General features: G+C 38.2%; 2 protein-coding genes across 4 annotated transcripts in view; one reads left to right on the top strand and one right to left on the bottom strand.

Moving 5' to 3' along the window:
• The first annotated feature begins 943 nt into the window (after positions 1-943).
• Suv39h2 (SUV39H2 histone lysine methyltransferase) lies at positions 944-22,645 on the top strand. Of its 3 annotated transcripts, XM_085699075.2 has the most exons (6): positions 944-1,309; positions 3,218-3,363; positions 14,957-15,628; positions 17,597-17,743; positions 20,109-20,238; positions 21,454-22,645. In XM_085699075.2, the coding sequence occupies exons 1-6, from the start codon at positions 1,057-1,059 to the stop codon at positions 21,558-21,560; spliced, it is 1,455 nt and encodes a 484-aa protein (XP_085555201.1). In that variant the 5' UTR covers positions 944-1,056; the 3' UTR covers positions 21,561-22,645. The 3 variants fall into 3 exon arrangements, with proteins under 3 accessions (XP_085555201.1, XP_048317200.1, XP_085555198.2); XM_048461243.3 differs by lacking the exon at positions 21,454-22,645 and having other exon boundaries at positions 944-1,087; positions 20,061-20,535; XM_085699072.2 differs by lacking the exon at positions 21,454-22,645 and having other exon boundaries at positions 1,102-1,309; positions 20,061-20,535.
• Positions 22,643-24,043, bottom strand: part of Dclre1c (DNA cross-link repair 1C) — a 34,343-nt gene continuing 32,942 nt past the window's right edge. Inside the window, exon 15 of the mRNA XM_087896362.1 lies at positions 22,643-22,665. Within this exon, the coding sequence (XP_087752488.1) occupies positions 22,643-22,665 (23 nt within the window). The remainder of the gene's footprint in view (positions 22,666-24,043) is intronic.

Below are 24,043 nucleotides of genomic sequence, written 5' to 3'. Positions count from 1 at the left end.
AGTGGGTAAAGGGGAGAATGGTCCAAAGTAAGTGAGGAAAACAGACTTTTCAGGAGGTCTCAGGCACGGGAAGGTGTGCTGCATGAGGAAGTATTTAAGGCATATTTCACTTTAGCTCCATGGGAAGTGGCTGGAAGCGGAGCAATAGAAGAGGTCAAGGCAGTTAGGCTTCTTTGGCTGAGAAATGAAGATGTGGAGAAAGGCCACGGCGATGGAAACGGAGAGGAGACAGACAGTGTGCGTCTGCTATTAGCACTGACGTGACTTGCTAATGGAATTACAGACAGACTTTTGGGTTTAACGGCTCTCTTTACAAGCTTCCAGATTTACAGTGATGTGAAAATGACAGTCACCCAACTCTCCCTGAGTGTACAAGGCTAAAAACTGAACCCAGTTTAAGGCGGGCAAGAATGTAAAATAAAAGTCCTTGTTTTAGGTGTACCTTGTAAGTTTGCTTTCACTAAGATGGGCTGTTGGCAGCGTTGGCTGGAGTTTGACAATTGTCAGACCCTGCCTTTGAGTTTAATTGCTTGCTACACGGCCACATCAACTCACCAGAATCTCTTTGAGTGATTCAAACAGACCACGTCTCTCCGAGCGAACGCACGTGCATTCAATTTTGAGATCACGGAGTGAAAGAAATAATAGTTAGGGCTTGCTTGGGTTCAAGTGCTGAGGAACAGGGGTAGGAAAGAAGCTATCTGTGCACACTAAGCCACACAGCACATTTTGCATTTTATAAACCGCATGCCATGCCTCCGTGAAGAGACTCAAGCACCTAACAGGGAGGGTACCCTGGCCAGCACCCTTTGGCACCAAAGCAGGTATGGAACCAGCGAGGGGCGGGGTCCCATCTAGCTCCCGCCAACAGACCCCGCCCCCTACGGGCCGCGCAGGCGCAGTGGCTCCGACGACTGGGGTCGGCCTCCAGTGACGTCAGGACGCTTCGCTTCTTCTAGCCTCCCAGCTCCGGAGTCCCTCGCGGGCTGGGGCGGGGCGTCCGGCCAGCTGAGCTCCTCAGGCTGACCGCGCCAGTTTGAATGAAAGCTCTGCAAGATGGCGGCGGCCGGAGACGAGGTCCCGAGAGGTGAGGCTGGAGCGCAGTGTCACCGGCCACCAGGTCCGCTCCCGAGGCCCAAGCCCAGCCGGACGGCGATGTGGGCGGGACGCCGCCGCGCGGACACCCCGAGCGCGGTACCCTCGCGGCCGGCTACGGACCCGGGACGCGGCGGCTCCGTGCGAGCGTGGGTCCGAGTCCCGCGGGCCCGGGTCCTGGGTGGCGTGTGTGCACGCGCCGCCTCTTTCAAGGGTGAGCAGGAAAAGGACGCGCGCTGCCGCGGCGGTTGCCGCCACCTCCGAGCGGTGGGAGCGGGGCTGAGATGCTGTGCCCGCGTCCGGGCCGGCCGGCCTGGCATCGCGGTGAAGTGTCTCCGTGAGAAAGTGGGTGTGTGCAGACACAGCCCTGAGCTCCTGGAAACTTTGGGGGGGCCCGGCTGGAACTTGCGGGTTATTTATGTGGATGCTGAAGCCGGGGACACACAGTGCGCGTGCGTGCGCCCGAGTCGCGCGCCCTTTGAAAGTCCTGGGTTTGTAAAGCAGCCTGGAATGAAAAGGTGGTTCTCCAGCTTTCTTTCCTCCGCCTCACTCAGTTGGTGACACTTTATTATCCCCGCAACTCTACTTCCTTGAAGCGTGGCGGGGGTGGGGTGGTGGAAGGATTTTACAAGCGGGATGTTATAAAATAATCCAGACAATGAAACTTTGTTTCTTCCATCGTTATAGGCTGTGGAATATTGTAAACCAAATGTTTGCAGATTAAAAAACAAAACAAACAAACAAACTCCGAAATGCTCAAAATGTAGCATTTCTGTTGAGAGGTGCCTTGTCTTCGTTAAGACGTTTTCGTATTCAAAACCACCTTCCATTCATTATAGGGTTATGTTTTTTGGATTCTCAGCTAGGGATAAAAATTTTAAAACAACAAACACCTTGGGTGCATAACCAAGAGGATGCTCCTTTGCAGATGATTAGCATAAGGAGATTAGCCTTACACAACACACCCTTAGGATTTTTAGATGGAAGCGACTTATAAGACTTTTTTTTTTAAATAGCTGTCTTACCCCCAAACCACCACACCTAAGCAATCATGTATTCTTGCAAATTTGGGGAAAAGACTTTGCCTTTTGCTTGTGCCAGAAATAGTCTTTTGCAGTGACTGGAGCCGGGAAATGATGCTTAATAGTTTTTTTGCAATGAAGTTCTTATGTGGGTAAGATGAGTAAGGGATGTGGGGAAGTTGGAGCAGCTGTGTTCTCCCTTCCTTGACCTTCACCCTAGTACAGAACTGAGGACGGCTTGATTGATGCCTTAATGATACATTTTGTTTGGTCACCTCTGTTTTCACCACTTTTAATGGCTCTGTACCCAGAAAGAGTAATGGGCCCTTGCTAACGTTAATTTCGGGATGGAGCCCAGATCATGCTGGCCTCTGTAAAGTTATTGTTAGTATGTCTGGCTTTTAAGTCTTGTTTATGGATTATTTACACTGAGTATTCTGTTTTGTATGCTGACTTGAAAACAGTGCAGGAAATGAGCATTACAAAGCTTACTTACGGTGCTCTCCTTATCAAGTATATTTTTCTAGTTTATGCGTTGTTGATGGTTCATTTTACCATGGGCAAAATAAATGAAGCTCAGATTCCTCTTGCAGTATTCCAAAATGGAAAAGGTAGGGTATGGATTTAATTGCAGAACTATATTTCAGATTTTAAAGCTTACTGTGCTATTAAAAGAGATTGAAAGAAGAAAAGGTTACTTTTAAATTGTAATTGTTTTAGAATATATATTAGATATGTTTCTAACAATATGTCATAAAGGGCTGTTTATTATTAAGAGAACAATTACATTCTGTGTAGAATATAATAGAACAGTAAAAAAATTACTGCTTTTTACTTTTGCCTTTATATGTAATCCTAAGAAAGCTTAGACATGAAATATTTCAAGTGGTCAGGCAAGAATTAGCCATTGTCAGTAAAGCAGTAGGATAGAAGTCCAGTTCACCAGAACAGCTCCTTATCATGTAGCTTTTTCTTAATATACATAATTGGCTTCTTGTGTGCGTTTCTAGACTATTAAGTTGTCAGTTGAGAGGTTTTGACGTTTTTGTTTCCTCCTAGTAGCTATTTTATTAGTAAAGAATTCTATTTTCTTATTGTAGCCTGGTGTGTGCCTTGCCTAGTTTCACTTGATACTCTTCAGGAATTTTGTAGAAAAGAAAAGCTCACATGTAAATCGATTGGAATCACCAAAAGGAATCTAAACAATTATGAGGTGGAGTACTTGTGTGACTACAAGGTAGTAAAGGTAAGGCAATATCTAGCCCCTTGACAGAGACCTGTTCATACTGCACTATTTCATGTTTCTCTAACATAAAAATAGCCTGAAAAATAAGCAAAGCTCTTCTTACTGTTTAAGGTTGTAAGTCATAGATTTTTGTGCATTGTCATCAATTTTTGTCAAGTAACTCTGAAGGGATTTTGAAGTATAAGTGCTCTTACATTAGAATATTTAGGGTATTTATATCATTTTACATCCAACTCTTGATTATCTCCTTATGGATTACCAGAGCAAATGTTTTATGTCAGATGGACTTTTCCTATAATTCATGCTGTTCCTGGATCGTATTTCCCACAATCACCTGGAAGGAACCTGAGGTTTCAAGCCAGCTGTAGATTTACTGAATGTCCTCCAGAAGCATCACCATTTATATTTTCTGCCATCCTGTCAAGCTCTGTGTTACAAGTTACGGTGTGATAAAATGGGCTGGCTTTCATGATCATTTCAAGTCTTTATTTCATATCTTCAACTTCGGCAGCTAATATAATTGCTTTGTGCTTCCCTTTATTCATCTTAAAATGTGTTATTCTAAGAAGCTCTTTGATCCAAACCCTGTTATATTTTTGGTAATTCATTTGCTTGTAGCTTTCTACTGGCCATTAATCTCAGTTCTTGCAGATACACAATCAAGAATCTATTTAATGTGATTTTTCCATCTCTGCTGAGCCCCTCAGTAAGTCCATTTCTTCCTTTGAATGCCTGTCTTCCTGTGGTATCAGTTGCCTTCCCCATGTGGAGATCTTAGTCAAGCTTCCATCTCTACCAGCACCTGACCCCTGAAAGCCCTAACCATGTGCCATGGTTTAGAAGCCCTAGCCTGATCAGCCAGGCTGAGATATCACCTGATCATATGCAGTAGCTCCATTAGAACATACGTTTAAGCCGTGCCTGGTGGCACAGACCTGTAATCCCAGCTACTAGGAAGCCTCACAGCAAGTTCAGGCCCATCCTGTGCAACTTCGACTCCTTCCAGTCCATTCCTGAAAAGGCTGTTAAAGGAAACTAAAGCCCAGTGCAGAGCATGTGCCTGGCATTCATAAAGCTCCAGCAATCCCCCCACCCTGGAAAGAAATACCAAACAAACCCAACTTTTCTCTGCTCATTGTTTAGTTCTACTTGACAAGATTTTTACCTGTTTCTTTTTGTTTTCTTGTATCAGCGGTTTTCCCAATATTTAGTATGTTTTGGACCTTTTCCTCTGCTCTTGTTTTCTCCTATTCAACTGAAGAGTCCTCGCCTTCTGCCTCTATGAATTTAAGCCTTTAGCATTCAGTCTTTGTTCACCATGAGTTATCTCTATCTTTAGTCTTTCAAAGGTGTCACCGTGTTTTCCTGGTGACTCCCCCAGGACTTTACTTGAACTTGCGGTTTCTTTTTAATTAATTTAGATGGGTTTTCTATTTAGTCCCAGGCTGGCCTTGAACTCACAGCCATCATGCTCTGGCCTCTTTAGTGCTGAATAAAATACATTTTCCAGCTTTGTGTCTTTTAAATATTAAACTCTTCTTTTCACTCATTTGTTTCAGTATTATTCACATCTTCTCTAACCTTTGGCCTCCCCTCTCTACTCACACAGGTATTTTCTTGTATATTCTTTCCTATTTCATTAAAAAAACTTTTATTGTGATAAAATTTGCTTAAAGTGTTCAGTTCAAATCTTAGTATATTCTCAGAGTCAGTTTTAGAACCTTTTTCATTGCTCTAAATTTTTTTATTTTTATTTTTATTTTACTGTCTAAATTTCAACTACCAGCCCTAAGCAACTGCCAACTATTTTCTACTTCTGTTGAGTTGTGTGCCCCTTCTTCTTCCTCCCTCCTCAAGATCTGTGCACCAGAGAAGGACCTCAGATGTCCTGCTCTGTCACTGCCAGATTGCTTTGAGACTGGGTTGCTAGCTAAACTTTGGGCTATGCTGGTAGGCAGCAAGCCTCAGTGATGAGCCTATTTCTGACCCCAGTAGCACTGGGATTACAGGTGCATGTGGTTTCTGCTGATGTTTTATGATTGCTAGGACTTGAACTCATGACCTCATCCTTATGGAGCAAGTGCTCTTACACTGTGATCCATCTCATCCCAGTTGTTTCCGTCTGGGGGCTATTATAATTAATACTGTTATGGATGCTCATATGCTAGTTTTTGTATGGGCATTGTTTTCTTTTCTCTTGCAGTGGAATTGCTAGGTCATGAAATATTCTTGTTTAACTCTTTTGGGAACTGCCAAGCTTTTCCAGAACTCAGCACCATTTTAATTACATATCATTCGAGTATAAGAGTTTTAGTTTCTATGTAGCTATGCTTGTGAGAAATGCATCTCATTTTGGGTTATATTTATATTTCTCTAGAGATTAGTGATGTCCAACATGTTTTTATCATGCTCTTACTGGACATTTGTATCTGTTGTAGTGACCTAATTATTCAGATCCTTTGCTTATTCTAAAAATACTGTATTTATTTACTTACTTATTTGTGTGTGTGTGTGTGTGTGTGTGTGTGTGTGTGTGTGCGCGTGTGCATGGGTGTGTAGTGCCTGCACATGTATGTGAATGCTTCTGTGGGCACATGTGGAAGCCAGAAAAAGTCTGTCCATCTTAGCCTTCCTTATTCTTTTAAGACAGAATCTCTCATTGAGCCAGATACATTTCATTTGGGCTAAGCTGAGTGGTCACTGAACTCCCAGAATCTGCCTCTCTGTACTTCCAACACTAGAATTGCAGGTCCATGCAGCAATGTCCAGGTTTTGTTTTGGGGGGAAGACACGTACTGGGGATTTGAACTCAAGTCCTTATACTTTGCATACCAGGTGCTGTTACCTACTGAGCCATCTCTGCAGGTCTCCCATCCCTTGCTCAGTTTTTAAAGTTGTATTCTATTAAGTTACTTAGTTATATATTATACATACAAATCCCTTGTCAGATATATAATTTATATTTATTTTATCTTGTTAATTTTCTTTTAACTTTTTAGCCCATTTTATTCCAATTTGTGTGTCCCTATCACCACCTATTGTCAAGTTTTAAGACCTTAAAGTTTTCTGGACTAGTTTGTTACATTTACTGTGGTTGGTTTTCTTCTTTGAGACTCTCTTGTCTATGGAAGACTGCCTAGGTGTAATCTTTAGCAACTTAGCATCTCTGTCCTCCAGTTTCTTTATGAAATAAGGGTAGCGACAACACCACCAACAATTAATTATAGTGCATAATTAATATTAAATGGATTAATACTGACTTTTTTTTACAATAGATGTTGACATTTAACAATTCAATGGCATTTTACGGTTAGGGCTATTTATTTTTATGCTATGTACATGTGCCCAAGTGTATGTATGTGCATGATCATGCAGGTAGGTGCCTATGGGAGGCAGAGGATGCCAGATCCCTTGGAAGTGGAGTTACATGTAGTTGTGAACCACTTGATCTGGGTTCTGGGAACTGAACCCAGATTCTCTGCAAGAGCAGCAAGTGCTCTTGATATGAGCCATCTCTGTAACTCCTCATTGTTAATCTTGTCACCAACCCCCCAATCTATTTTTCAATGCTCTTCACACTCTCTTTGCTTCTCATCTTTTTCCTCTAATGTAGATTACTTCTTGGTCCTCTTCTCACTTAGAAGCTGCTCTCTAGGTAACCTTCTTTAGCATTTTTTATTGGGAATATGCTAACTCATAATAATTAGTGAGATGACTGTACTCAGAGCCGCGTACTAAGTTCCTGTACAAAGTACTTAATTACAGTGAAGTTAAGTGTTGGCATAATAGAAGGACCTGTTGTGCAGAGACTGGGCAGTTATCTATGGAAAACATGTTTTGAAATGAAAAGATAAGGGGGTGGGATCCTGATACAGAAGACAGCCCAACTCCTTCAAGGAATAGAAAATATGGATAGAACATTGGCATAGTTAAGATGAGCTAGAAGGAGTGCAACTCTTTACAGGCAAAAGGACTTTAGGCTTCTTCTTGAGGGAAGCCCAGAACCATGGAGTCTTTTAAAGTACAGAAATGGCATGATGAGAACATTACTATACTGTCAAGTCTTCAATGGGTAGAGCAGTTAAAGCAAAACAGATGAAAAAGAGCAGGAGGACTGGATGAAGAATCCTGTGGAGTAAGGTTTGTGCCATTAACTGCAAGAAAGATAACAGGAATCTGGAGGTGTAACTAATGGGAGCTGAAAGAAGAGATAGTAAGAGAGCACTGAGCAGTTGATGAAAGAGAAATCTGTGAAGAATATACTGAAGTTAGCAGTCAAAGGGCTATTCATGCCCTGCAAGTGGTTTCTATATTGTCATGAACAGAAGAGCCAAAAGAACAATGTGAAGAATAAGTAGGAGGTATAAAAACAGAGTCAAGTAGTATGAACTCTCAAAGCATCCTACTCTTGGATAGAAAAAATGGTATAATGGCGTTTATAGTTTTAAAGTTGTGTTAAAAATTGAGTCATAGTTGTATGCTTTAAAACTTTTTTAATGTTCTAAAGAGCTATATGCTAAAATATACTCTATGACCTCAGAGATTCCTTAGCTATGCAAACATATGTCCAAGAAGCTTGGTTTTATGTTGCTTTTGAAAAATGGGAGGTGTTTAAATGTTACTTAGAACTAGTAGTGAGGCAGAAACCAAAGAGTTGGACATTAAAGAATAATTGATAAAGTACATCTCTTCTATTATAGCTACATTGACTACAGTTTATCTGTAGGATACTGGCAGTTAGGAACGAGGGCCATATGTTACAAAAAAATGAAGAAATTAGTGGAATAGAAGACCTTGAACCTAGAGCAATATGAAGTAACCAGCTTGAGAAATGGGAAAATGCCATCTGATGTCACTCAATGGTATAGATGAACTCAATGTAGATTGTAGTGGGTTTATTTCAAGTGCTGTATCATTTTTCTGCAGCAGTGTTATTTATTGCCTGCCATATTGCTCCTTCATACAGAATAATTGAGAATAATACTCTGGGTGCTTAACATACTTTTCAAGGACAAACAGTAGCCCCACTCACAATGATAGGCTTTGTCCCTTGGAAAATTTCTTAAGGTATATAAGTATCTCTGAATATCTAGAAGTACTAGTGTATTTACTACCTGGCTCAAACAGAATAGTCTATATCTAACAGTAGATTAATATTTATGAAAGACAGCACATCTGAAGTAATTTTTTAGAAATTAGAACAGCAGAAATCATTAAATTGCAACTACTGTTTTTCCCCCCAAGACAGGGTTTCTCTGTAATAGCTGGCCGTCCTGGAACTCACTTTGTACCAGGCTTGCCTTGAACTCAAAGAGATCTCTGCCTCCTGAGTGCTGAAATTAAAGGCATGCACCAGCACTGCCCAGAAACCTCATTTTATTATTATTTTGTGTATTTGAGTATTCTGCCTGCATATATATATATATATATATATATATATATATATATATATATATATGTACCACACATGTGCCTGGTGCCCAAGGAAGTGGTGAGCCATCATATATGGGTGCTGGGAATTGAATCCAGGTCCTTTGCAATAGCAATAAGTGCTCTTAACCACTGAGCCAACTCTCCAACCATATAACCCAAATTTTAAGGACTATAAAAGTAGAGCTTTCAGAAAGGACTTTCCTATGGTTGCATAGAATTTTTTAAGTTTAGGATCTATAACCCAGGTGTCAGATTCATTCCAACCAACCAACCATCCATCCATCCATCCATCAATCCATCAATCCATCTATCATCTGATTTATGTTGTGTTTTGCCCACATGTATGTAAGTGTGCCGTGTGTGCGCAGTGCCTGCAGAGGTCAGAAGAGGATGTTGTATCCCCTGAAGTTGGAGTTATAGACAGTTGTGAGATGCTATGTGGGTTCTGGGAACTGAACCTGAGTACTCTAGATGAGCAGCCAATGCTGTTAACTGCTGAGCCAGCACCAGAATTCTTTTTCTGTTAGCTACTGACATGAAACTGTTCTATAGACCTTCTGTTGATAATGCTGGTTCTCAACTATTTATATAATAACACTGGTGTTGTGGTATGATATGGACTATGATGGTTATCACAAAAAATGACAGAAATAAGGAATAGAAATGTAGAAAATGTTTTTCTGCTCGGCACATACCTTTAATCCCAGCACTTCGGAGGCAGAGGCAGAGGCAGAGGCAGGTAGATCTCTATGAGTTCGAAGTCAGCCTATTCTACAGAACTAAGGCTACAAAGAGAAATCCTGTCTCGAAAGCCAAAAGGAAAGAAAGGAAGAAAGAAAGAAAGAAAATATATTTTCCTATATTTTCATGTATACTTAAAAGCTTAGATATTCATTATCATGTGTTAGCTATAGTCAGTTAAAATTGATAAACATGCTGGGTGGTGGTGGAGCATGCCTTTAATCTCAGCACTTGGGAGGCAGAGGCAGTTAGATCTCTGTGAATTCAAGGTCAGCCTGGTGTACAAGAGCTAGTTCCAGAACAGGGCCTGTTACACAGAGAAACTCTGTCTCAAAAACAAAACAAAACAAAAAAGCAAACAAAAAACTAAATAAATGAACAAAACAAAAAACCATTGAGAAACCATGACTGGTTCTCATTTTTTTCAAAGTTCATATATTGTTTTTGTTTTTATATTGCATTAATTCTAGAAATCATTTTTGTTACACATACAGAAATATTCAAATTTTGATAGTATTGTGCATGTTTTGAGGCTATGAAAAAAATTTCCATCCCTTCTCATGAATTGCTCATAGTTTAACTTAGAAATGGAAGCATAGGCAAGTTGACAGTGCTCAGTTCTTGAACAAGAGAGGCAGGAAAAATGTCACAAAAGAGTTGTTCTTTGAGCTATTTTAAAAGATGAATGGGGGGCTGGAGAGATGGCTCAGAGGTTAAGAGCACTGGCTGCTCTTCCAGAGGTCCTGAGTTCAATTCCCAGCAACCACATGTTGGCTCACAACCATCTGTAATGAGATCTGGTGCCCTTTTCTGGCCTGCAGGCATACGTGGATGCTGAATAATGTGTATATAATAAATAAATCTTTAAAAAAAAAGATGAATGGGGGTTTGGAGAGATGGCTCAGTGCTTTAGAGCACCAGCTGCTCTCGCAGTGCATGTGGATTGGGTTTGCTGCACCCAATGATGACTCAGAACTGTATTACCAGTTTCAGGGATCTGCTGCCTTCTTCTGGCCTCTAAGGGCACTCTACACACATGGTACATATACATGAACATAGGCTTACACACATGCTCATTTTCTTTTAAGTGAAAAGGTTTCTCTACACATGAGATTAAAATCATTCTATAGGCAACTGTCGTATAGCATTCTAATCATGGAGAACTTCGTGAGCAAGCAGCAGAAAACTGGCTTTCAGGTGAGTTCAGTGTGGTTAGAGAGTAGTGAATGAATGGGATTATAGTGGGATGTTACAGTGAGGGCTATCAGAAACCAATCTCAAGAAGGTTGTATTATTTGTTGTTTTTTACATGTATTTATTTTGCATGCTCTGAGTGGGGAATGTACCCTGGCATGTATGTAGTTGTCAGAGAATAACTTTGAGTTGGTTCTGTCCTTGTACCATGTGAGTCCTGGAGATCAAGCTCAAAGAGAGCTTTAGAGCTCAAATTCCAGTGACCCGAAAAGTTGCCTATATGACATATAGATTGATAGCTTTTCTCAGATTCTCAAAAGGATAAACACCCATTTAATATAAAAAGGGGCCAAGAAGCCATGCCAATAAAGAAAATAGAAAAGATATAGAGAAAGTCATGCCTTGAGCCTTAAGGAGTGTAAGGTTGTGACTACTGCTATATAAAAGAGGTCAGATTAGCTGAGAACAGAAGACTCAGCTGGCTTGGTAGTTAGGTTGTAAAGTGGAGTTAAATGCATATGCACTTAAGTTTCACACAGACCATGGCTTCTAAGAATTGTAAGAAGTACTGGAGTGGCCAACAGTAAATAAAGTTCAGCCAGGTGTTTAGGGTTGCCCACAGTTACTTATTGGCATTAGCACTGTTGTTTTCATCTCCCTTCAGCATTCTCAACTGCAAACTGAACAGATCCATCTTGGGACTGGGTTTGTTTTTTGTTTGTTTGTTGTTTGTTTTTTTTTTGCTTTATTACAAACCACAACATTTGCTTTCATCTTGCCTACTGTGTTCCATACATACACACAAAAGTCACCCTTTGATAGTAGTTTTTTCTGCTTTCTTTTTTCTCTTTTCTAACTGTCTGACCCCTACTGATTACCATCTTTCTGTGTTAATAGTATTGGTTATGTTATTTTGGCATTTAAAATTGAATTGACTTCCATTGATATTTATTTCACATATTGCCTTTTTATTTGTTTGTTTGTTTATTTCACATACACATCCATGGTATGCTAAAAGCCAAAAAGGTTTTTGGCTTTAATTTTGAATTATAGGTTATTGAATTAATTAAATTTGCCTTATAAGTCAGTGGTTTTTATAAAGTAATCTTATTTTTCAAAAATTGAAGTCTTTTTTAGATTTTAAAAATGAAATATGCATATAAAAGACTACAAACAAGAAATAAAATATTAATATTTTCATACTGTGTTGTCAAAAACAATCTTGCTTTTAAAGTATATTTCCTGTACAGGAATTGATTAGTTACCACTATGGTTGATATATGTATATAAAAACCTCAGTTATTTTAAATACAAGTGACTTATCCAAGATTAACAATTACAGTTATTTGGGAAATGAACTTCAATGATGTTTCTTTTCATTTGAGTGGTAATTTAATCATGCAGCCTAGAGCCAGCACTTGCCTTTTATTATTTTCTGCAGTAAAAGTGTGTGTTGCTTTCTTCTGGTATCAAAAGTCAAAACTTAAGAGTTATAGGGAATAGATGGGTTCAGACAATGCTAGTTGGATCTCATAACTAGTTTTGTGTAGGTAGATCTGGTATCAACAGTACTAAATTATCATTACTTGACTGAAGGAAAAAATCTTTAGGCCTTAGGCCCAATTAGATACACTTTGGTGTATATCCAGGCTTTCTATTTCTCCTTTCTGTAATGACCATACATACATACATAACATACATACATACATGCATACATGTATTATGATCATATAGTTTGTGTACTATATATCGTCAGATCATAATTAAGTACATTTTAATAGAAAAGGCCCAAACATATTTTGGACAGTTTTCAAAATGAAACAGTTCTTTTAATTCATATGAATTATGGTAGATGAATAGGACATAAAAAAATTAAGGTACTGATACTGAGGATAAAACAAGCTCACTATGGGAGTGCAGCTGTTCTTGAACTGAATTTGTACTTTAGCAATATACCAAAGACCCTGAGTCATTTGGGCTGTAGGGATGGGTTATAACTCAGTGTAATGCTTGTCTGGCATGTGTCAGTCCAGAGTTTGAGCTCTAGTACTGTGTGTGTTTTGGGCAGGGGGATAATTAGTAGGTAGTAAAACAACTATTATATCCATTCCTACTTAATAATAAAAGTTACTGAAATTTTCATAGGCAAATTTATTTCAATAAATAAGTGTTTTTTTTAAATATCCACAAATTAAGAAAACACTGGACAGCAAGATGGCTTAGTGCGTAAATGCACTTGCCATCGAGCTGGGCAACCTGAATTTAATCCTTGGGACCCACCTGGTGGAAGTAGAGAACCTACTCTTGCATGTTGTTATTATTCTGCACACATGTATTATAGTATATGTATGTGTACCTATACAAATATATACATATACACAAATAGATGTCCTGTTGTGGAAACTCCTTCAATCAATAGCATTTAAGATACTGGCCCACTTAGGGCATGGTGTATGTGGGCCCTTTTCCTGCTGTATTCAGTTCCAGTTCCCAGAACACACAGAGGACTATGGATTGCTACTCTTATTGTTAGTTTATCCCCAAATAAAGCTTTGTTATACTCCATTCCAGGCTATTGTGGAACTCTTTGATACAACTACAATTCAGGTCCCACATTGGGCGCCATTTTCAAAATGAAGACTACCTTTGTTTCCTGACTGCCCAGACCTGAATAATCATACATAAACTATATTTACTACAACCCTGCTTGCCCAGCATCTTAGGAGTATTCCTACCTAGCTCTTATATCTTGAATTAACCCACTTATATTAATCTGTGTATCACCATTAGGCTGTGGTTTATCATAAGGTTTCAGTGTCCTCCTTTTGCAGCTACATGGCATCTCCTTGACTCCGCCTACTCTCTGTATCTCTGTTCTGATTTCCCATCTGGCCATATTCTGCCCTGCCATTGGCCAAAGCAGCTTCTTTATTAAGTAGTATAATAAAACATATTCACAGCATACAGAGAGAAATCCCATATCAGATGTCATGTAGAAAAGTTAAAAATAACAAATGTTTAATCACCATAGTTATTTATTTTTTAATTTTATGTGTATTGGTGTTTTGCCTATATCTATGTCTGTGTGAGGATGTCAGATCCCTTGGAACTGGAGTTATAGGCAATTGTGAATTACCATGTGGGTGCTGAAAATTGAACCCAGGTCCTCTGGAAGAAGAGCCAGTGCTCTTAACTAGTGAGCCACCTCCACTCTCTCCAGCATCCCACCCACTTTGATATTTTAGGAGCATTTCTGAGCTTACTTTACCTTAGGGTCCATGGATATGTGTTAGCTGTTCTAAGATGAAGAAATTACTGAAAGACATCACTTCAGAATTTACTACTATTGTACATGAACTGCCTTTAAATTAAGCCCTTAGCAGTGTCAGCTGACCTTAAGGAAAGAAACAGTCACTGTGTGTAAAAGAGACTTCAGAAACCACGATGGCCAATAACATTCTAGGTGATAAGAAGTGGATCTTTGCTGTCCTTCATTCCTGCTACTTAAGCTAGATAGGTCAGCATTTATTAAAAGTTAATATCTGGTAGAAACAATGATGTGAACTGCAGTGTTACTTTAATTTCTTGGTAATCACATACAAAGTAGTAATTGGTTTCAATAATATATTTAATTCAATATCTGTAAAATATTTCAACATTACAGGCATTTTTAAAGGTAAAGATATTTTGCACCTCCCATTCTTGAAACTCATTGCAGTATTTATGCACAAAGTACATCATTTGAGTATAGCCACATTTCAGGTTCTCAGTAGCTACATGTGGCTAACAGTGACTATTTTATCCAGCGTATCTTTAGAACATCTAAGGGATGTGTGGCCATGACATTGAGGATATAAATTCTCACATGTCCAGTGAACATTATTATAGCTCTTAGAGAATACATGGAACTATGCTGGCCATATGAGCCACTAGCCTAATGTTTGCTTTGGGACCGCCTGTTTCCATGATCAAGGTAAATAATTTTTTGTTTGACCTAATACTATTTAGTAAAAGTCATAGGTTTCAGTGCCTCTATCTTTCTCTAGATAGGATGCTTGGGTCCTTTGTCAGATGTTATGTCTCATTAAATAGTGTGTTTCAGATAGCATACAAAAGTTCAGTTTATCTGACTTACACTTGGCTCTTCATGTATTTTGAATTATTAAGAGAAATGCCACTGTAGAGACTGCCATAATCTAAATTGTATTTTCTTTTCTATTTTAAGGATGTAGAATATTACCTTGTTAAATGGAAAGGATGGCCAGAGTCTACAAATACTTGGGAGCCCTTGAGCAACCTCAGGTGTCCACAACTGCTGCAGCAGTTCTCCAGTGACAAGAATAGTTTCTTATCTCGGGTAAAGAAAGGGAAGGCAATCACTCCAAAAAACAGCAGGAGATCCTTGCCACCTGCGGTTGCTAAGTACATTGTAGAGAAAGCCAAGCAAAGAATAGCTCTGCAGAGATGGCAAGATTACCTCAACAGAAGAAAGAACCACAAAGGGATGATATTTGTTGAAAATACTGTTGACTTGGAGGGCCCACCCAAAGACTTTTACTACATTAACGAATACAGGCCAGCTCCAGGAATCACCATAAACAATGAAGCTACCTTCGGATGTTCATGTACAGACTGCTCCAATGGAAAGTGTTGTCCTATTGAGGCCGGAGTTGTTTTGGCTTATAATAAGAACCAACAAATTAAAATCAAACCTGGCACTCCCATCTATGAATGTAACTCAAGGTGTCAATGTGGACCTGACTGTCTCAATAGGATTGTACAAAAAGGCACACAGTATTCACTGTGCATCTTTAGAACTAGCAATGGTTGTGGCTGGGGTGTAAAAACCCTTGTGAAGATTAAAAGAATGAGTTTTGTCATGGAATATGTTGGAGAGGTACATTAAATTTCTCCTATGAATATGAGCTTTATACTTTCAAAAAGTTACCTTTCTACCTTATTAATGTAAATACGTGATACGTTTTGATATTATCATTTGCGGATATGTAGAAATTCATTTTCAGGTTTAGGAGAAAGGTTCACTGGTATAGTTAAAAATGTAAAACTTTTTATATGAGCAAATAGATAATAAAATAAGTTAATAGCTAGCATTCATTCATAACCACTGACTGAAGCATATTTTTTAATTTAAATATATATATATATATATATATATATATATATATATATATATATAAATATTTAGTTTTTCAAGACAGGGTTTCTCTGTGTAGCCCTGACTGTCTAGAACTCGCTCTGTAGACCAGGCTGCCTTGAACTCAGAGATCCGCCTGCCTCTGCCTCCAGAGTGCAGAGTGCTGGGATTAAAGATGTGCACCACCACCACCTGGTGCCCATATTTTTTAAACTTAACTGTATTTACACAGAAATCTTAAGAAGAAAGTCAGGCCTACCTACATAAATGCTGACATTGAAACTTTGAAGTTACATTTATTTCATTATTTGGTCCAATATGGTTAAATTTCTTTTCTGTTTTGTATCAGTGTGAAGAACATTACTGAGCATAAAATACTTTTAGTATTGTCAAATATGTATAAAAGCATTTATTACTGGGTGGTGGTAGTGCATGCCTTTAATCCCAGCACTTGGGAGGTAGAGACAGGTGGATTTCTGTGAGTTCGAGGCCAGCCTGATCTACAAGAGCTAGTTCCAGAATAGGCTCGAAGCTACAGAGAAACCCTGTCTCAAAAAACTTTAAAAAAAAGCATTTATTACAATAATAAATAATAATACTACCCTGAACTACAGACCATTTTCTAATTACCAAATACTAGCATATTTCCTTTGATAACTATCGTATGCACAAGTATTAAAATAGTACTCATCATGGGCCACAGCTAAGCCCCTTAGTATATTAGCCCCTAATCTTCAAGTTTATGAAAGAGGACTTATCTCCACTATTACAAATGAAGAAGCAGGCACAGAGAATTTTAGCTAAGAATATATATCACTTTGGCTAGTGTTGGTGTCTTCAGTTGAACACTGACCAAGCTGTAACAGATTCCATGGTAACAGGGATGATTGGAACCTAGCCAGTGCCTGATGCTTGAAGCTGAATTACATCCCTAGCCCTAGGCCATGATTTTGAGTTGAAGCTTCTGTTCTGAAAAACAAAGCTTTTCAAATGGCTCATTGCATATATTACATAAAGCCTGTTGTATAACCAGTTTCCATTTGTTAGTCCTCATAGGACACTGGTTCTCAACCTGTGGGTCCAACACTTTGGGGATCTCAAAGCAGATATTTACATTATAGTTCCAAGCTGTAACAAATTACAGTTATGAAATAGCAATGAAAGTAATTTTATGGTTGGGGTGACCACAGCATGAGGAACTGTATTAAAGGGTCGTAGCACCAGGAAGGTTGAGAGCCACACTATAGAGCCTTTTGAGAGTGCATACTCTTGTGCGGGTAACCTTGTTCCTCTGTCCTGTCGAGCATAGGTGGGCAGCTCCTTGCACAGCCAGATTATAATGCAGGTAGTACAGAACCATATCTCAGCTTATCTCAGATTTCATTTTCAGTAGTCCTTTATACCATCACTTTCCCTCATTTCTATACTGTTTTTTTCTATCTAGCTTTTAGTTCATATGAATGTTTGTTTTGATGACACTTGAATTTCTCTTTAAATATTTGTATCAATGTTAATAGCTTAATAATGCTTCTTTGGCTCCACAGTAGCTATATAATATTCTGTGGTTTTGCAGAGTACTGTGTCACCTGTAGTCTTAGCTATGCATGAAACTGAGGTAGAAAGATCTTTGGCGTTCAGAAGTTTGAGAGAGCCTGTCACAAAAAGAAAAACATAAAACTACAGTTCTATTGTTGTTTCTCCCCATCTTAGGTGATCACAAGTGAAGAAGCTGAGAAGCGTGGACAGTTATATGACAACCAAGGAATGACCTATCTTTTTGATCTGGACTATGAATCTGATGAATTCACAGTGGATGCAACACGATACGGAAATGTGTCCCATTTTGTGAATCATAGTGTAAGGAGCAGTAAGACAAATAGTTCAATTTAGTGCTGTAATGATTAACTGTAAGATAATCATTTTTATATAGCCATTCATAGTATTTTAATATAAGGGCTTCTGTTAAGTCAGGACATTATTGCTATAATATAACATATATATTGAGGTGTTTACCAATTACTGTGTTCTACTAGTCTTTATATCTCACTTCATTTAAACTTTCCAATAACTTTATAGGATAGATAGATAATTTCATAGCAGAAGAGGGCAATTAATAACCAAGGGAGTTAAGCAAAAGTTTTGAAGACTCAACAAAGTTATCTTAACAGAAGTTAATACTACTAAATTGTACAATGTGCAGTAACCCTTTACCTTAGCCACATTTTATTCTCCATATTTTCAGTTTCCTAGTTAACTGTAGTCCAGAAATACCCAGTGGGAATTCTAGAAATAATCCATTCTTAGTTTTAAGTTGTTTGCTATTCTGATAAGTAGGTGAAGTCTTCTGCTGGAGACTTGACCCATCCCTTTGTTCAGTGTGTATACACTGTATATGCTACCTCCCAGTCACTTAGTACCTTTCTGGGTTACCAGGCCAACCATTATAGTATTATTTGTGTTCAGGTGACCTTATTTTACTCAGGAATTGCCCAGAAGCACAAGATTAGTAATGCTAGCAATTTGGATTTGCCCAAGTGTTTCCTTTAAGCCACAAGGCTAAAGTACAATAAGATATTTTCATAGACACAACACTCATATAACTTAAAATTGTTTCGTTTTTGTTATTTGTTAATTTCTTACTGTGTCTGAAAGTTATAAGTATATATGTATAGGACAAAATCCTACAATATAGGGTTTGGTACTAACACCAGTTTCAGTCTTCTGAGGATAAGGAAGGACTACTATACAGTTTAAGGTAACAGGATTGTTTGTTTTGTTTTGAACGTCAGTGTGTTAACACTGCAGCAAAGCATTTAGGATTATTTCCCTAAATTATAAATTAGTATTCTTTAATTTTTAGTTCATGTTTTAAAAAGTTAGATCTGCAGTCTTTTCTTTTTAAGATTTTATTTGTGTATGTGTGTGTATATGTGCACAGGTGCCTATGGAGGTCAGAGGGGCAGGCATCAGACCCCCTGGAGCTGGAGTTACAGGTGTTTGTAAGCCTAATGGGGGTGCTCAAAACTGAACTCAGGTCCTCTGCAAGAGCAACAAGTGAGTGCTCTTAATTGCTGAGCCATCTGGCCAGACCCCTAGAACCACAATTCCAGAATCTTCTACTTTATAAAACTTGTTTCCAAAACTAAGGACAATAATAATTTTGGGGCACCTTCTAAGTACCAGACAATAAGCCCAGTGAGGTTAGTACTTTTGCCATTTTATATATACGTGGCAGATAATAAAGGAAGTATATCTTAGATAGTATGACATATAGCCAAGTTAAAATGTCTGGTGGATTGCTTACCAAGAATTGTATGTGAATCTCAGTGACATGTAAGAGACTGTCTAGACTTCCTTTTTGGTTGCCTGATTTGTTTAAATGTTTGTTTAAAATAATTTCTTCTTAATGACAAATTTGAGATTTAGCCATCCTCAGTATCTTAGGGAATTAGTCATGAGACCCCCCCTGAAGGTGCCAAAATCCTTATTAGTTCCTCATGTTAAATTTGAGACATATGTAATAACTCATAATCCTCTTTTATACATTAAATCATCTGTAGATTACTTCTAATGACTATTAAAATGTAAATAGTTGTATTCACAGACTGAGGACAAGATCACTCAGCCTGTATATATACAAGACTATGGTATGATTATTCTTTTATAATCTATAGTTAGTTGACTTTGCAGTTGGTTGAGTACAGATGTGGAACCTATGAGTACAGAAGGCCAGCTCTACTACCAACATATACTTCCTACTTGGGGACGATTAAACACCAATTTAAAGACTCCCTAGATCTTTCTTCTTGCATATTCTCTAGTTTAGTGTTCCCGAAATACTGAACAAGTCCAAACAAAAGTTTAAGCAATGAAACTATGTAATATAAAATTTGAGTTTCATGGTGCTGATTTTATTTTAAAATAGTTATTTAAAGTATCTATACACACATATTATTGAAATAGTTACAAGTAAAATGTTCATGTTATAAATGGATTAAAATTCTCCAGAAAAAAAAAAGCTAAGACAAATTGACATTGGATACTTGATTTATCTTTTTCTATGATTGAGAACTTCTATATGTGAAAAGTGTATTTGAATGTGCATGCCATCGGAAGCAGCTTGGTTGGCAGAACTTTTGTGGGAGGCTAACCTACCCTGTGCTGTGGAGCGCAGACGGGCACCTCGTGCCAGTCTCACTTCAGCAGCTTTTCTTCTCTTCAGTGTGACCCGAATCTTCAGGTGTTCAGTGTCTTCATCGATAACCTTGATACTCGGCTTCCCAGGATAGCACTGTTTTCCACAAGAACCATAAAAGCTGGAGAGGAGCTGACTTTTGATTATCAAATGAAAGGTATGGTTTTCAAGAATAATTTCATTGGTCTTGGTTTCAGTATGACAATGAAGGCAAGCCAAACTAACATTGAAGGTAAAAGAAATCAGGCAGGGGGAGGGACACACTAGATAAATATATGTGGAGAAGATGGAACACATTACTCTATACTAATTTAAAAATCTTTAAAAATGAAAGTAATTGGTGTGTCTGTCATCTTAAGGTCCAAAGCCCATCTGACAACTAAAGCTAGCACTCGGTCTGTCTTTTAAGTCACTGCAGACTGATTTTTCTTAGGACTTCCATTTTGGAAGCTGATTTACAACACCTTTTCTCAATAGTATTAGTAAAAATAAAAAGGTTTTGAATTTTTACTAATAGATAAATATTAACAAGATTGAAAGTATGATTTCAATTACATATGAATTACTTCCTTCTTGAATATAGCTTTTTAAAGTATTTAATTATATTGCCTATATTGTGATTATGAATATTTTCTATGAACAATGTGCTTTACATGCTGTTCCTACTTGGCCTCACTGCCTGTGCTTTTCATGGTGTATAAAAAGAAAAATTGTACATTGGACTTTCTCTTACACTCTGGTTTCTCTTCAGATTGTATAAATCTTTTACCTTTTACATTGAACTTTCTCAGTAAATGTCATCATGGCAGATAATTCACATTAACCTATCCCATTGTTTCAAAACAACTCAGAACAAATTGTCTCAGGATTTCACAGAAGTACAAAGCTATTTCCTTGAAAGTTAACTAGTGCCTTGAGAAAATAATCACCATTGCTAGCTTCAGGAAAGCCAGGGTTATACAAAGAAACCCTGTCTCAAAAAACCAAAACCAAACAAAACAGAAAATTGAAGTCTATTCTAAAGTACCTTTTATGGTTGAGACTGGGTCTCACTATATAGCCCTGGCTAGTTTGGAACTCACTGTGTAGACCAGGCTGGCCTCAAACTCAGATCCACCTGCCTCTGCCTTCTGAGTGCTGGGATTAAAATATGTTTTTTTAAAATAAAGATTTGTGTGTGTGTTCATGTGAATATGAGTACCCAGAAGGGAGCATGGGATCCCCTGGAGCTGGAGTTTTAGGCAGAAGTAAGCTGCCTGACATGGGTACCAGGAACTAAACTCTGGTCCTCTAGAAGAGCATGGACTACTCTACCTGCTGAGTCATTTTCAAGCCCCTGTTCTAAAATATGTTTCCCTCTCTGTATTTTCAGGTTCTGGAGAATTGTCTTCAGATTCTATGGACCACAGCCCTACCAAAAAAAGGGTCAGAACTGAATGTAAATGTGGGGCTGAGACTTGCAGAGGTTACCTCAACTGAAACTTCAGGAAATGGAGCACATGATTGTGTTTTGTTCTAAGAACTAAAAAAGTATTTTTTTATTATTTCTATTATCAAGATTATATGTATGTTAATGTACAACTTGTGTCTCAAGATATTTGCAAAGTACATTACTCTTGCTTTTGAAGAGGACTGCAGTGGCCAACCACATAAACAATATATTTGGTGGTTACATACTAAATATGGAAAGTGAACTATTTGCAAATCACTGTGTACTACTTAATAGGCGTGTATCCCCTTTAGTGACTGAAAAGCAATGAGGCAATGGCTGTTGATATCATACCTTTTATCATGACTCAAATAGATAATTCAGTTTAGGCAAATGTACAGATTTTACTTTTTTACTATATTGTTCCTGATTTTAATATCCACTGATCTTGTATTTGAGACAAGTAAGCAACACTGAATTTTTTTTACTGTATTTTCTACTTTTACATTAAAACATTGACATCTTAATGATGTATTTCAAGTATAAAAAGAAATGTGAAAGATATTCTTTTAGCTTGATCTCATTCTGAAGCAATAGAGAACATTACAAAGACTATGTCTGAACCTGAAATTCTTAGATTTTTAATCCTGTTGAAGAAAAATCTCTAATCACCTTCTCTAGAAGTCCATAGTGGCTGGCCATTATGCTTCTTTGCAAGGACATAACAGTGTGGCTAAGAGGACCCGTTGGGAGTGCCAGGCAGGGTAAATGAGTACAAAGTGAGCCACAGTCACACTGAGGTGAACCGAGGTCACACTGAGTAGCTCTCATCTAAATAGAAGAGCAACAGCCTCGGAGAGCACTTGTCCCTAATGGCAGTGTAATTCACATCACATTACTGTTACTGCCAGGCAGTTTTAACATTTCGTTTCCACTAAATTTAATTATTTTTGCATTTTCTGTATGTCCTTGAAAAGTAACTTATATTTGAACAGATATTGTTTTATACAAGAATTTTTAAATGGATAAAACTAAATTTGGCCAAAGTTATGTCTTATTGAACTTTTATTAACCTGTGGGGATTAGATGGGATTTTCCCATGTATAAAACACAATAAAGAAAAAACTTACTTTCATCTTTCTGGATCTGGGAGTTCTAATCATGGTGTCCAGTGTGAAGACCAAAAAAGAAAGAAAGAAAGAAATGGCAGCAAATAATCCTTTCAGTGTCCTGATTAAGATTTACCTAAGCTCACTGCTCCAGGCTTTAATAGGCTATAATAAGCTCAAGTAAAATGAACTGAATCCAGGAATTCAGCACTTCCTTTATCTTCTCTTAACCTGTTTGGGGAGAAGCTACAATGTTATTCAGAATATTACCTTCACAAGGCTACTTGTTCACAATACATAGGACACACTGTTTGCATATTTGAGATCTCATTCTATGTTTGCTACCCAGAATTTTCAGAATGTGTCAAGAATATATATATTTTAAATTGCATTCTTTTGTTTTTCTTTGAGAATCTTAAAAGCATTCTAGGTGTGGTTTTCTTCTCCCCGATGGCCAAACTCACTTTGAAGTATTCTCAGGTTTAAAGATCAGATTAAAAAAAAAAAATCAGTGTTTTGATTGCCTAGATATTTGGTCTTATTTACATTCAGGTTAAAAGAAAAGAGAGGACAAAGGGGAAAAGATTATGTTTAATAAATATGTGGCTTTGTTTTGTCCTTACTAATAGAAATTTAATGGGTCCTGATTTTGTGGGTTGGGGGTAGGTCTTGAGGTAGTGTATTGTGTGGCTCAGGCTAGCCCTGAATTTTCTGTGTAGCTGGAGATTATTGCCTTCCTCTACCTCCTAGTGCTGAGATTACAGGCATGTGCCACCATGCCTAGTTTAAGATTTTTACCTTTAAAAAAAAGACAAAACAAGTACACATAAGTTTAATTCTAAGTTCCACACATGTAATGTACTGTGCTTCTATTCACTGTTCCATTACCTTCTTGCCCCCACTATTCCTCCACTGTCTTCCTGCTGTAATCTTTTTATACCTTCACCTTGTGATAGCTATTTATCTAAAAATAGATGTATGTATGTAGACACACTTTGTGGCTGTGATAAAGGTCATCAGTTCAGCTCCAGCTTGGTTCCTTCAAATCATATGTCCTGAGTGTATAGTGGCTTCAGCAGCAGGAACTTGGAAATAGTCCTGACAGGAACTTAAGCAGGAGCAGAGACTGAACTCTGCTCACTGGCTTCTCCCAGACTCATACTCAGCTAGCTTTCTTACACAGCCCAGGCACATCAGCCTAGGGATGGGACTGCCCACAGTTAGCCGTTAAGAAAATCCTTCACATGTCACAGGCCAATTTGATGAACACAGTTCCTTAATTGAGGTTCCCTCTTCCTAGGTGACCCCAGGTTTCTCAAGTTGACAGCTGAAGCTAACTATGATCATGTATTTTGCATATTTGACTCTTCGCTAAAGTCAATGTGGCTAGCCACTAGATTTTTTGATGCATCTTAGCATTTTAA

Source organism: Myodes glareolus, chromosome 14, assembly GCF_982192425.1.
Source record: "Myodes glareolus chromosome 14, mMyoGla1.1, whole genome shotgun sequence".
Classification (NCBI taxonomy): domain Eukaryota; kingdom Metazoa; phylum Chordata; class Mammalia; order Rodentia; family Cricetidae; genus Myodes; species Myodes glareolus.
The sequence above is the reverse complement of the archived record's forward strand: the minus strand, read 5'-3'. Positions and strand labels throughout refer to the sequence as shown.

Excerpts from the sequence above, each read along its gene's own strand:
- Suv39h2 (XM_085699075.2), top strand. The coding sequence starts at position 1,057 with ATGGCGGCGGCCGGAGACGAGGTCCCGAGAGGTGAGGCTGGAGCGCAG. Across the intron at positions 1,310-3,217 it reads ACGCGCCGCCTCTTTCAAGG|CCTGGTGTGTGCCTTGCCTA; the intron begins GTGAGCAGGAAA and ends TTCTTATTGTAG. Across the intron at positions 15,629-17,596 it reads TCATGGAATATGTTGGAGAG|GTGATCACAAGTGAAGAAGC; the intron begins GTACATTAAATT and ends TCCCCATCTTAG.